Source organism: Gallinula chloropus, assembly GCF_964237585.1.
Source record: "Gallinula chloropus genome assembly, chromosome: 3".
Lineage (NCBI taxonomy): Eukaryota > Metazoa > Chordata > Aves > Gruiformes > Rallidae > Gallinula > Gallinula chloropus.
In genome coordinates this window covers 92,111,016-92,123,461 of record NC_140087.1, presented here as the reverse complement: position 1 = coordinate 92,123,461, position 12,446 = coordinate 92,111,016, and the positions used below count along the sequence as shown (strand labels likewise).

The window sequence follows — 12,446 nt, the reverse complement described above, 5'->3', positions numbered from 1 at the left end:
CCCTCCATAATAAATATTAAGAGCCACATTTCACATGCTAAGAGGAATCTCACGAACAGTCAGCTGAATGCTACTTTCACATCACTAGATTTTTTAACATTCACGTTTCAGATGTTTTAATGTATTAGTGCTGTGCAAAGCAAACTACACAAGTATTCAAAGCAGCAAGAAAGTTGTCTTACACTAACTCACACAAAAAAGAACTATTGTTGGGTTTGCAACAAAGCTGAGAAGGTAGCCCAGATGTGGACAGAATCTACTTTTGTGAAAGGCTATCAAGAGACTCATGGCTGTCTAGTAGAGGTTACAAAGCTTGTCTTAAGAGATGAAAACAAGTGTATCTCTGAAGAGCTATGCAAGCTGAGCAAAGCTCTACCCTGGACTTTAGTTGCTAGAGGCACTGCATCAAAAAACCTTCAAAAAAGTTTCCTAGAGACACCATAGCTCAAGTGACTTAAATTTAATTGGGGACACGTGCTTTGAACACCCCAATGGTCAAACAATTAAATAAAGCAAGTAGCCTGGGTCTAGCTAACATTAATTGCCTTATGACAGCTCAATTTTTCTACACCTACTCTATCAGGAAAAGTCAACAGTACTTCAAAGTTAAAAGGTCTTGTTAAGAGTAACAATCTTCAAAGGAAGCAGTTCAAGATTCAATCAAGATTCTAGCCTAATCCAGCCAGAATTTAGTCAACTTGGACAGGTTACTAGACTGGTAATTACTACGGGCAAAGAAAGAGGGCTGTGTGCTACTTTTACACAGTCTTTGTGAGCCACCAGATTCTGACATACATATTTATCTACCCACTCATCCACTGAGTTGACATTGAAGACCGCTCACTTACTGCTTGTTCTATACAATGTTGCTTACCAGTTGTCTTACCTTAAATGATGAAATTGACAGTAGTGTGTGCAAGCAATGAGAAACCCAGACTGTCCAGTAAAATTGGTGCATATAGCTTCATCATCAGGAAGCCTGCCATATGCACAAAGTGTATTTTACTTGCCCAGTTCCTGTTTATATTCCTGGCTGCTCCTCAATTCCATAATAACCAATTTGTAACTCTTACAGACCTCTTCACTGCAAATATCCACAGAAAAAAAAATCTGACAACTTTTCACTCCCAGCTCCCTGTCTCTGAGAGGTTCATTATTACAAACTCGTATGCCAGAGAAGTCCAGATGTAATTTGCTAGAATATTCTTCATGCTTCATGTTCTTTTAACAGTAGAAATAGTCTCTACCTGTTACTTTATGCACTTTAAACACAACTCTTTAAAATGGGATATAAGCAGCTACAGGCTCAGGATAGCCATCTTGACCATAAACTTTCTTTAATCCTTTAAATGAAAATGTGTACCTCCACTCAACCATTTTAGCTAATCCTTCTTGCAATGCTGACCAGGATTATGTTTCAATAGCTATTTAAATGACATAAGAGCCTCTCTACTGCTGTGCTCCTGTCTCTTGACCCTTTTACTTTAACTACACACCTATGTTCAGATAATATTTGTCAAACAGGCAAGATACAAGTGTTAAATCCCAATCCTTCTGTCCCCCTCAATATACACACATATTTTACTGAAATGTTGCCATTATACTCAAAGCAAAACAAACTGCTAGCTACAGACTTATTGGCTATTCTTTTCAACTTTTCATGTGATCGGCCAGCATTATCATGCATTATCTCAGGCCACTGTAAGACTTAAAAACTAGTTTGGTAGGATCCATAACGAAACTGTGCTTCCCATAGTTCCAACCACAGTGGCTGCACATGGTAATTAGGGACATATAATGTACAAGTCCGAAAACCAAACTACCTCTTTCAGGAATTGGAGCTCACCATTCTGATATCGCTACACATTGGTCTAGGCTACATGTACAGTAAGGAGACATGCCCTGAACTCTATGTAAACTCACCACAGAAGCAAGCCACTTTCCTAAAGTGATATTCAGCTCAGTTTTCTGCTGCTACTACACTAATTCTGAGCAGTTTAGCCAATTTACAGATGCCTAAGCATATTTTGCATTCATTCTATCTGGCATAAAATCTAACGAGTATTTTGCATTCAACTTCCTAAATACAAGTCTCCTATTACCAGACAGCAGAAAGTAGCATTTATTGAATGCTTAGTTTACTACAGTAACAAAAATTACTATAGCCACTCAGCATATTTGGAACCCTACTAAGTCCAACACAAGACCATGTCACCAAGTACAAAATCTACTCTTCTTTTGAAGACCTCCAGGGATGGTGACTCAACCACCTCCCCAGGCAGCCTGTTCCAATGAAGTTTTTCCAGTTTAAGTTGATCATGTTCTTCTCCAGCAAGTTTAACATTACTTCAACTTAACTTTCTCTATGTAATGATTTTGCTCAAAGTATTCTGCATCTACTGTTAATTCTTTCAGTTTTAATAGTCATAAATTACACATTAAAGATTTTCACATACATGTCAGTGGGTCTTTATGCATTTTCTCCCAGAGGCACAACCTTCTGGAAAACTAACAAGAATATTCAAAGCAATACTCAAAGCAGCACCCAGTAACTTCAGTTCTGTTGAAATCCTTTGTCCCAAGCATTGTGGGTCAGTTTCATCTTCGTGCGACAAGCACCAAACAGCACACCATGAGATCTGGACTTTGTTGTACCTGAATATGAGTAATTAGTTCATGGCCCAGTCACTTGTGTACACTTGCAAGATCACCTCTAACAGAGCCTACACCTGTAGGATACCAAGTCTTGGTAAACAGCTGTCCTAAAACCTCTCAAGATGCTTATGTGTAACTTGGAACTTCCCCATAAATATGCAGGCCTCCACTCAAACTAAGATGAAACACACGAATTAAAGCCTTTAAGTACAGAAGACGAGACCCGACAAAAACCCCAAAGCCTGAAGTACACAAGTACAATAACAAGAGCAGAGACTAATGCTGCCTTCTTAACTCTGTAAAAGATTTTAGAGAACAAGAACTGCAATGGAGTTTGATGAAGTTGGACAGTCCTAAGTGTCTGAAAGTTGATTAGTCAGCCCATACTCAGTTTTGTTCTGCTTATCTTCCACTGTGCCTTTTTTGATCATTTCTCACAAATATGCACATTAAAAACTATCAACTGCAGAGCAGCATTGCTTTGAGTCTACAGCCAGCCCTACCCACAAAAACAAATTCTCATGGCAGTCACCCGGCAACCTATGCATACCAATACCAAAGCTAGCTGAATCTAGCAGCTGTCTTATCAGAAGTAGTAACAAAATACTGTTTTAAACTGTTGAAGATGATCTGGGAACTAAGTTGTGTTATAAATAGTACAGGTTCTGGCTTGTGTATTATGAAGAGACCTACTTGCAGTTCCAAGTCTTCAAAACTTCTGGCTTTACAATTCATTGGGAACAGTACATTTTTAATACAGGAAGTAAGACTTTAAAAAACAGTATTACATCTCACCTGTACAAGATACTTTTGGCTTCCATACATAACATACTGAGGGGCAAGACTGTAGATCATGTAACTTGTATGAAGAACTATCAACAGAAGTATCATACAGAGAAACAAGAGTGCTTGGGGTCGTGTTTTTCCTCGTCTGATTTTGTAAAGCTAAAGAACAGAAAACAAATATTAACATAATGATTTTTTTTCCTAAAGACAACTAAAATCCTCTTTAATTCAATTAACAGGTTTAATTCTGCCAACAGAAGTGGGAGGCTGCTAAAAATATTCTCTGGCCATTTAATTCACACTGATTGAATTCAGGTTTTCAGGTGTATTTACCTGAATTGGAAAAAAACAAATATTTAGTCAAATTAACTGTTGTTTGTATTAATGATCTAAAACATTTATAAACGTAGAGGTTGGATTAGTGTTGCCTATCACAGATCACAATCTGTGCCTTGGTTGGTCAAGGAATACTGTGTCCTTCAGTCAAGGTAAGGTGTCATCTATCACTACACCTCCAATCAGATCTAGAAACAGAAGGAGTTACAGTATAGCCAGGCTGAGCAAACTTGCACACCATATGGTGGCATCCTTTCCACCCTACACTGCAGGAAGCAATATAATCCTTTGTTGTTACCCTGTAGATGCCACTATTCTGTAATGGTAAAAGGTTCACTTTGAGAGTTAAAGATGGCAGCTGAGGGATAAGTGATGGAAAGACCAAATCAAACATTCACAACTTACTGCAAGGACTCTGTGTCAGTTTTCACAATTTTGGGGGTGTCACCATATGAATAGGTGACAGTATTAGAGGGAAATTAGACACATAAGTAGGGAAACATTTAATGAAGCATCACAGGCATGAATACTGTTGGAAACAAAGCTGCTTTTTGAAAAGCAGCAGTATATTATATATGTAGATATACCATATAATCACTGTACTGTTTTATCTCTTATCAAGCTAGATAAACTTGCTTGCCACATTAAAAGCAAGTCAAGCACTACTGACTGCATGCACATTCCAGATTTTGACCATAAAGATAACACTTGTAGTATATCAGAACCATATGGCTTTAACTTCAGAAGCTAGAGTACCACTGATTAAACACTTCAGTCAGCTGACTGTATTGATTATCCACCAAAAACATCAGTTTTGGTCTGATAACTTGGCAACACAGAACATCTTTAAAAGCAGTGAAGCTGCAAAACAGACTTCAAATACTAGTTAAGGCATACAGACGATGCTTTTTGCAACATCCAGTATTTATGAAGCAGTATTAAAGTAGTGGCTATTAAATATATTCAATATCACTTATTAAAGATGTTACTGAACATTATAAACTAAATTCATACATCATACTCACCCTTATCCAGAAAAACCAAATACCCATGTTTCGAATCCCTGCCATTGAAGTGAAGATAAAGTACATAACAATAGTCGTAATAAGAATATAATCAAGTGGAAAAACCTAAACCAAGAAGAACACAAGCAGTTAAAGACAAGAAAACATTTGAACTAGGAAACAAGCTCTTCACCCACTTTAAAGCTAAATAAGCAGTTTCTAGTTATAGCATCTGAAGTACTAAGAGTTCTTCCATTTAAGTTTTACAAAGCTGGCTGTTAATAGAGTTTATACAATTAGTTTGGGAAAGCAACTGAACGTTTTCCTTAATTTAAAACTTGCCTTTACTTTGAAGTGTTAAACATTAGGGCAGAGAAATAATTCCATTAAAAGTGTACATTTGAAAACAAAATCCAGTGCAACAACTGTTTTAGAATTGTATAGGCATTCTATTTGTGAATATTTCTGAACATATTTGCATACAAAACTTGATTTTTATATTTACATTAACAGCTTGAAATAATCCTGTTGTGGAACAGTAATTTTTTTTTCAGTAAGCTGCAAGCTTAGGTATTCAATAGCTTTAAAAGCCATGGGGAAGCAATGTATTGTGCCAACCTATTATACTAAGAATATGGAGGTAACTCAACTAGGTGCAAGTGAAGTACTAGCTTAAAGCTTTTACTTTTCTTCACTTATCCATGAGACTGACTGCCAAATTTGTATATGGCTTTGTTGCCTTCCAGCCCTACTGAAGTTACAAATGTTTGGTCTTACTCAAAGTTTGTTTCAAAGTCTAATGCACTACTACAATATACATAATTATACAGAGTATAAGATATCCTTCATGGTGCAATAAATATATTGGAAAGTTAAAAAGTTCATTTACTTCATTCAAGAGGGATAAACTATCAGGTACACAAACTAGAATGTAGGTAGGGCATGAAATACTATTGCTTTTATTCTGTGCATAGCAAATGATCTCATTCTTCATTACCACTATGTTCCCATCAGATGGAAGTCAATTTCAAGCACCAGCTTCCTCCAGAAACTAGCTTCCATCCAGTATAACTAAGACCGTTAACAAATTGAGTTGCTGTTACAGAACATATAAGTAATTCCATTTTAAGGAATTACTTCGGAGTAGTAGTTTGCCTTTTGCCAGCCTACCAGAAAACAGAAACAAGCATCCTTCATATGTGTATGACCCCATTTTTTACTCACTGTTTGAAGAACAGGTAGCAACATATTCAAGGGATTGGTGAGATTAGTTCCTAAAATTATAAATCCTGAGTCGAAACCAGCTGAATGTAGAGCTTTGTCCAAACTGCAGTAATTAAGAAAAACTGGATTAGTATTATGATTCTCATAGGGCATGTTCTCCAGTATAATTTAAAATGGCAGCTCAAAAAAGCTTAACTAAACCCAACTGACAACTTTTTCATATCTATAAAGACACATGCTTTTATGATCATGATCATGACATTTGCCCTAATAAAAGGTATTCTGATGTCTGCGTCTTGTTGGAATTTTAGTTTGCTCCTAGGTTGGGTCATAAATCTTATTTGCCCAGTCTGAAAAATTAAAAATACCAACATTTGAGACCACTAGTTAGTGTTACTCTTCATTGAAATGCACCAGATGCCTATACTGCTTTCAACACTATGAAACAATTACCATGTATATTCCATTATGATGTGTATTACATGTCATTTATTGCAAGAATTTAAACACCTGTTACCCAGCCCAAGTAGTACCTACATGCATTAAGATTCATTCAAGCAATCAGAATAATTCTGTAGCCTGAATTAAACTTCCTTAACATATGTGCTTAAGTTCTCTGCTGAATCAGAACTGTTTCCCGTAGCATATAATCAACCTGAACCATGTCCTTTTTTGAATCTGCTTTAGCACACTTTGTTCAGTTTCAATGTGTATTATAATGAGAAATGCATCTCTAGTTACAGAAATATAGTACAGAGAAGAAATGGGCTCACTTGAAGCAAGCCACAGAGCAGAAACAATGTAGTTTAAGTGGTTAAGACAAATGCTGAAATGTACTTACTTTGACAAGAACAGAGAGACAGTGAAAAGCAGTGCCACGATGATGAAGAATACCCCCCACACAATCTAGAAGTAAAGGTATATTACAATTTAAGTTAGTGTTATAGTTGATTCAGGAAATGAAAACTGGTTTAAGTTTCAATAAATAACAAATAATCTTGCCCATCTCAAAGCTCAAAAATACCTGAAGCTAACTTTCACTTCACAGAAGTGCTAACAAAATGTTTAGTCTACTAAACAGGGTTTGCATCAAGCATTTAAAGAGTTTATCATCTAAGATGAGAAAAAGCTCTTTGCATCTTGGTGAATACACTAAGCTCAGAAGCAAGTGTTAAAGTACATCAAGTGCTACCTATAGTGCAATACAGAAGCCTACCCATGAGCCTAAAGCATCGTTTAAGAGCACAGATGTGATGTTACATTAAACAAACACAGCATTTATCAGAACACACAACCTGCAGCTGATATTATACAGAAAACCTTACCTACATACATGCATTTAGATTTAATTAAGGGAAATTAGAGTCTGTTTCCTTTGGCCACCATGCCTGTGTGCTCACCTTCTAAGAGGAAGCAACCTGTGAACAGCTTAAATAACATACCCACTTTAAGTGTGAGCTCCCTTCTGTAAAACTCCTCAGAAACAGTGACCAAATTACTTGGAAGGAGTCATGTAAAACTCAAGTAACAAAGCCCAAATATTAAGTCTGCTTTTTTTTTGTGCACCTGCACATCCTCGGAGTTATTTATTAGTACCAAGTATTTCAAAGCAATTTCCAAAGTTCAAGTTACAGAAATCAACCTCAAAGTATTGAGTCAAAGGTTTAAGTCACCTAGACATTTAACTTTCAAGTGATGTGAAGCCTCATGAACATACTTGAAAAAATATGCTTAAAAACACTAAGTTGGTAGAAAAACAATACCCAGATATTCTTGAAACTCAAGTTCTACTTAAATACTATTAATTTAAAACACTATCTATCCACAAGTGACTAAAGAAAGATAGACTACTACAACCACATGACTGCCAGATTAAGCCCTCACTTCTGGGGAAAAGTTCTAAAAGAGCTTCCTTTAGCTGCACTAGGCACGTCATTTGCCCCACTACCTCCTTTTAGAGTTCATACTCCATTCAAGAATTTGAATCAAAACAAGTGTAACAGCTGTGATTTAGCCAGTCATAAGCATAAGTAAGTGCAGCAGGGTTTTTTATGGACCACTAAATCAGATGCTGCTATTGTTTTTAAAATGAGTAACAGCAGGCTTTTTTGTAAGCTTTTCAACACTACTGTAGATCTGACAGAGAACAAAATTTTTTGGCTATGTTAAGGTGGTATATGAAACACTGATCTATGTTAATCAGGAGTAAACAGAAATTTTATAGGCCAACCATACCAGCAGTTAAGATGGCTTTGTGCATTTAGATTTTTCAGGCTTTAACGGCTAGATTAAAACAACTTAGAAATGCAGAAAATTAAGTCTCTGAATAGACTCAAAGTATGAGAAGTTTAAACTTATTTTCAATAGGAAGAATGCAGACAATTTAGAGACCTGTAAGTGATATTCTGACAGTTGAACATTCCTTTCCCCATTTCCCGCTTCTTAGAGCAAGAAGCCACCTTCATTCCAAGTTGTCTTAATTTATTTCAGTTCTTCTCTAAGTGGCCAGAATCAGGTAAAATCAGGGAAATATGGTTGTTCCTCAAGATCTTATTTAAAACATAGGAAATTGTTTTTATTGTGCCTACCAAATACAACACAGGCCAGGGACTTCATTCTCCAAGCTGTCCACAATAAGGACACCTCCTATTGTTTCTGCTGGGCTACAAGCTAGTTCAGGAAATCATTCTCTGCATCTTTGGCAGGTTTTGTCCCTCTCAAACTTTTCTTTAGGGGATTAGGCACAGGAGTGAGGACCAGATAAACCCATTCAGTTACAGCTCCAACAGGTTCACTGTATTTTCCTAGAAACCCTAGTCACAAAACATGCTCAGTTAAGTAAGCATACTGATCTTCCCAAAACAGTGCTTTTAGATTGCTAGATCCAAGACAATCTCTACAGACTTATTTTTAAATTCTATATGCAGGAACACAATGCATGAGCAAGGGAGTTTTAGTTTAAATTATTTCATTAACCTTAAAATTTGGCACACAACCATTTTGAAAAGGTTAAGGACTTTATTACAGCTGCTCAATAAAGATATTCTGTTACAACACTTTTATTGTTCATTAAATTCTTAAGATAAGCTTCCATCTGCAAACTCAAACACAACATTACAGCACCACTTACAGAACAACTCAATTTTTTAAGCCTTATTAGATATAGATTTAATACTTACCTTCATATTAGTCTAACTTACACATTTCCACGTATTTAGGTGTACTAGTATTTTACCTCTCTACAGCAAACTCCCACTAGGTATTAGCTGTACAAGAAATAGCTGTTTAAAACAATTAAGACCAATGGTCTGAAGCTTGCAGTACTTTATTGCCTCCTGCCAGCTATAGCCAGAAGACAAGCATATTACAAAGGAGGTATGTCTAGATATCTGTCTTCCAAAGTGATGCACACTTACTAGCAGTGAAGTGGTTGATAAAGCACTGTTTTCCCATTTTAACCTCAGATCCAGTCCCATTAAATATGAGATTGAAAAGGATAATTTTATAGACTAGCATTTGTGTGCACGTCCACAGTGCTATTAAGACTATTGAGCCATAAATGATCTGCAATTAACATCAACCTACATTTGTGCAAGTTAAGAGCATCAGTTGACTTAAGCCTTTTACTGAAGGGATCCTAGAGTTTCCTCCTACCTCAACTGATTACAGACCAATCAATATCTCATTTCTAGTCTGCTGACCATCATTTGGCCAACAGTTAGAATACCAGCACTCACTGGTAGTTGAGCTAGTTCCAACTTAGACAGTCCAGCTGAACCTCATCAAAAGGTATCAGCCTGATGTAAATTAAAAGCATGCCTCCAGTCAGGTATCATTTGGCATACAGATAAGGGAAAGAATAGATGCTTCCTTTCCCCCTACATAAAGCCTAAAATAGGCTAAAGTAAATAATTGCAGCAGAAGCTATACACCCACTGTTGCCTTTTACTTGTCACCTACAGCAAACAATGAATCTGTCATCCCAGTGTTACTGGGACACTACTGTACTGCTGTTTACTAGCTTAAAACCAAGTAGAAAGTCTTCAAAGATTCTAGATACCCTTCACCATGAAATTTACATGATGATTTTGCTTTGTGTCACGGTGGAAACAAGCACACATTCAGCTTCCCAGCAAAGGACAGTACTTAATCAAAGTTTCTTGTTCTCCTAGCAGGACTATTTATCAACTGATGCCGAAAAGCTTTTAGTACTGTAACAGGTAAAAAACTGAAAAGCCTAGGTTTCAACCAAACACAGAATTTAAGGTCATTAAAAAAGAAAGGAACTAAATCTATATTGAAGTCTAACTTTTAATGCGAGACAATTTTGTTTCCTATTCCCCAGTCCTCCTGAAAGCAGGACCTCAACACAAACATACATCAAGCTGTGTTGCCCCCTCCATTAAAATCAGTTTGAAGTGCTCCAGCATCAGGACATTTCCTCATACTCCTCAGCTACAAAACAGACCTATATCCATCAGTGCTCCATCACTTGCTATAGAGCAGGTCTGAGGCACACAAGCATGCTTTGTTCACACAGGTCTCAATCTTCAAAATGGAACACTTAATTTTCTTACACTGCTCACCTTAGGCATCTCTTCAGTTGTTTCACAACTGTTGTGAAGTTTCCCATGAAAAAACAACGCAACACCAACTTACACTGTTGAGTAGACTTCTATGTTTCACAGCACATAATTTTGTTCCTATATTGAACAAACAACTATCTGCTCTGCACTTTCCCCCCAGGCAGTTTTTATACCTATCCCTGAAGTAAACTACACTTCTCTTGCTATTGAGAATCAGATGAAAGTGTGAGAAACCACAATGAAGGAAAAGCAGTAGATTTGATACCTGCAGGAAAGGTTACATTTTGTAGAAAGAAGTTAGACTAGCTGCACAACCCCGTGCTGACCATTCCTCATCTCCTTGGGATCTTCCAGATGTGTTGCTTTTGACTAAATTTCAAAACCAGTTGTTATACTTAATGACAAAAAATTACTCTTCAGAGAAAAGTTTTGGCTTTAACAAACCACATGCTAATGGATATTTAAGTAAAAAAAAATTACAGTTAAATCCATAATTTAGGAGACCACTCTGCAAAGGCAGTATGATAGAAGTAGACATAAAATTGACACTGTACAAGACCTTCAAAATAAAGTGCTGTTCCTGAACATGTTATTGTTCTGTCAATCCCTAAGTCTGCAGTTCCCATAGACGTGATCATGCCAATGACTAAGCAAGAAGTATTCTCCACATCTAGTACTTGCGTCACAAATGGAATTTCTCTTCAAGTCTGAGAAACATCCACATCTTCGAACAATATACAAGTTGAACTGAAGACTAGTGTTGTAAAGCAATAAGCAAAAGCTCCAAGATATTATTTGCACTTCTACATTGATCAGAATTATACATAGATATTAAAAGCTTCCTTTTCATGAAAGCAACTAATTAAACCGACAAATTACATATGCACAAAGAAAACTCAAATGCTATTAAAGTAACAGTAAAACAGTACTGCAAGAGTTACGTTATTAATTGATGACATAATCACCTTCACTGGGCAGATCAAGGAAAGGCCACAGTAAACAAGCTTTGTAACATGCTTCATAGCACAACCCCATTCTAAGTGAAAATCTGTCAGGAAAAAGTTATCTACCTGCAACTCCCCTTTAGCCTGCGATTCTTAACTCAACAGTTCAGTGACTGCCACAGTTACTGAGAGAATAAAAAGCATTCAAACCACAAGAACAAAGGGACACTAAATACTATCCTGAACACAACTGCTAATCTGTAAATAACTAATGATATTGCATATTATCCTATGAGAACACAATGAACTGTTAAAGTCCTATAGACAATAGATCTGGTCAAATTCTCAAATTTAAGGTTAATGTGAAAAGTTAATCTACAGAAGCTATTTAGAACCAAAGGAAGCATCCAAACTTTTAAAGTGAATTGAAATACTCATAACTTCAAATGAAAGAGCCAGTTTCTAGGTTTCTACTTTATCATACGAAGAACTCCACTAAGGATTTCACACTGAAAGCTTTTGCGTAGCTGCTGTTTCAGCCCATTTCCACTGGTACTCAGCATTAACAGTAGCAATGAGACTAGAGGAAGTTGTGGCTCCTCCCGAGCTTTTCAGAGAGCAGCTTCCAATTTAAGTCAAAATTTCTTCCTACATCTAGTTGTCAAAAAATACCTTATATAGCAACACTGTTCCATAATAATACTGTTTTTTAAAAAAACAGGTATCTAATAAAATCAAAGTCCTAAGATCAAAGAGGCCAAGATCAAAGCTCTGGCCCAGTAACAGCCTCCTCTGGACTGGTTAAGTATCAAGACATAAGTTCCATTCAGCTAGCTTACTCCTAATCAAGTAATTACTTGGCAAGATGCTCATTCCAAATGCATATATTCTCAGAGTACCTCACTTCTGCT

At 36.7% G+C, this 12,446-nt stretch overlaps 1 protein-coding gene across 1 annotated transcript in view; it reads right to left on the bottom strand.

Annotated features, from left to right (window-relative positions):
* Positions 1 to 12,446, bottom strand: part of LMBRD1 (LMBR1 domain containing 1) — a 73,270-nt gene that overhangs the window by 17,275 nt on the left and 43,549 nt on the right. The window contains exons 9-12 of the mRNA XM_084261458.1: positions 6,847 to 6,911; positions 6,006 to 6,108; positions 4,803 to 4,907; positions 3,451 to 3,600 (exon numbers count right to left, since the gene is read on the bottom strand). Of these exons, the coding sequence (XP_084117584.1) occupies positions 3,451 to 3,600; positions 4,803 to 4,907; positions 6,006 to 6,108; positions 6,847 to 6,911 (423 nt within the window). The remainder of the gene's footprint in view (positions 1 to 3,450; positions 3,601 to 4,802; positions 4,908 to 6,005; positions 6,109 to 6,846; positions 6,912 to 12,446) is intronic.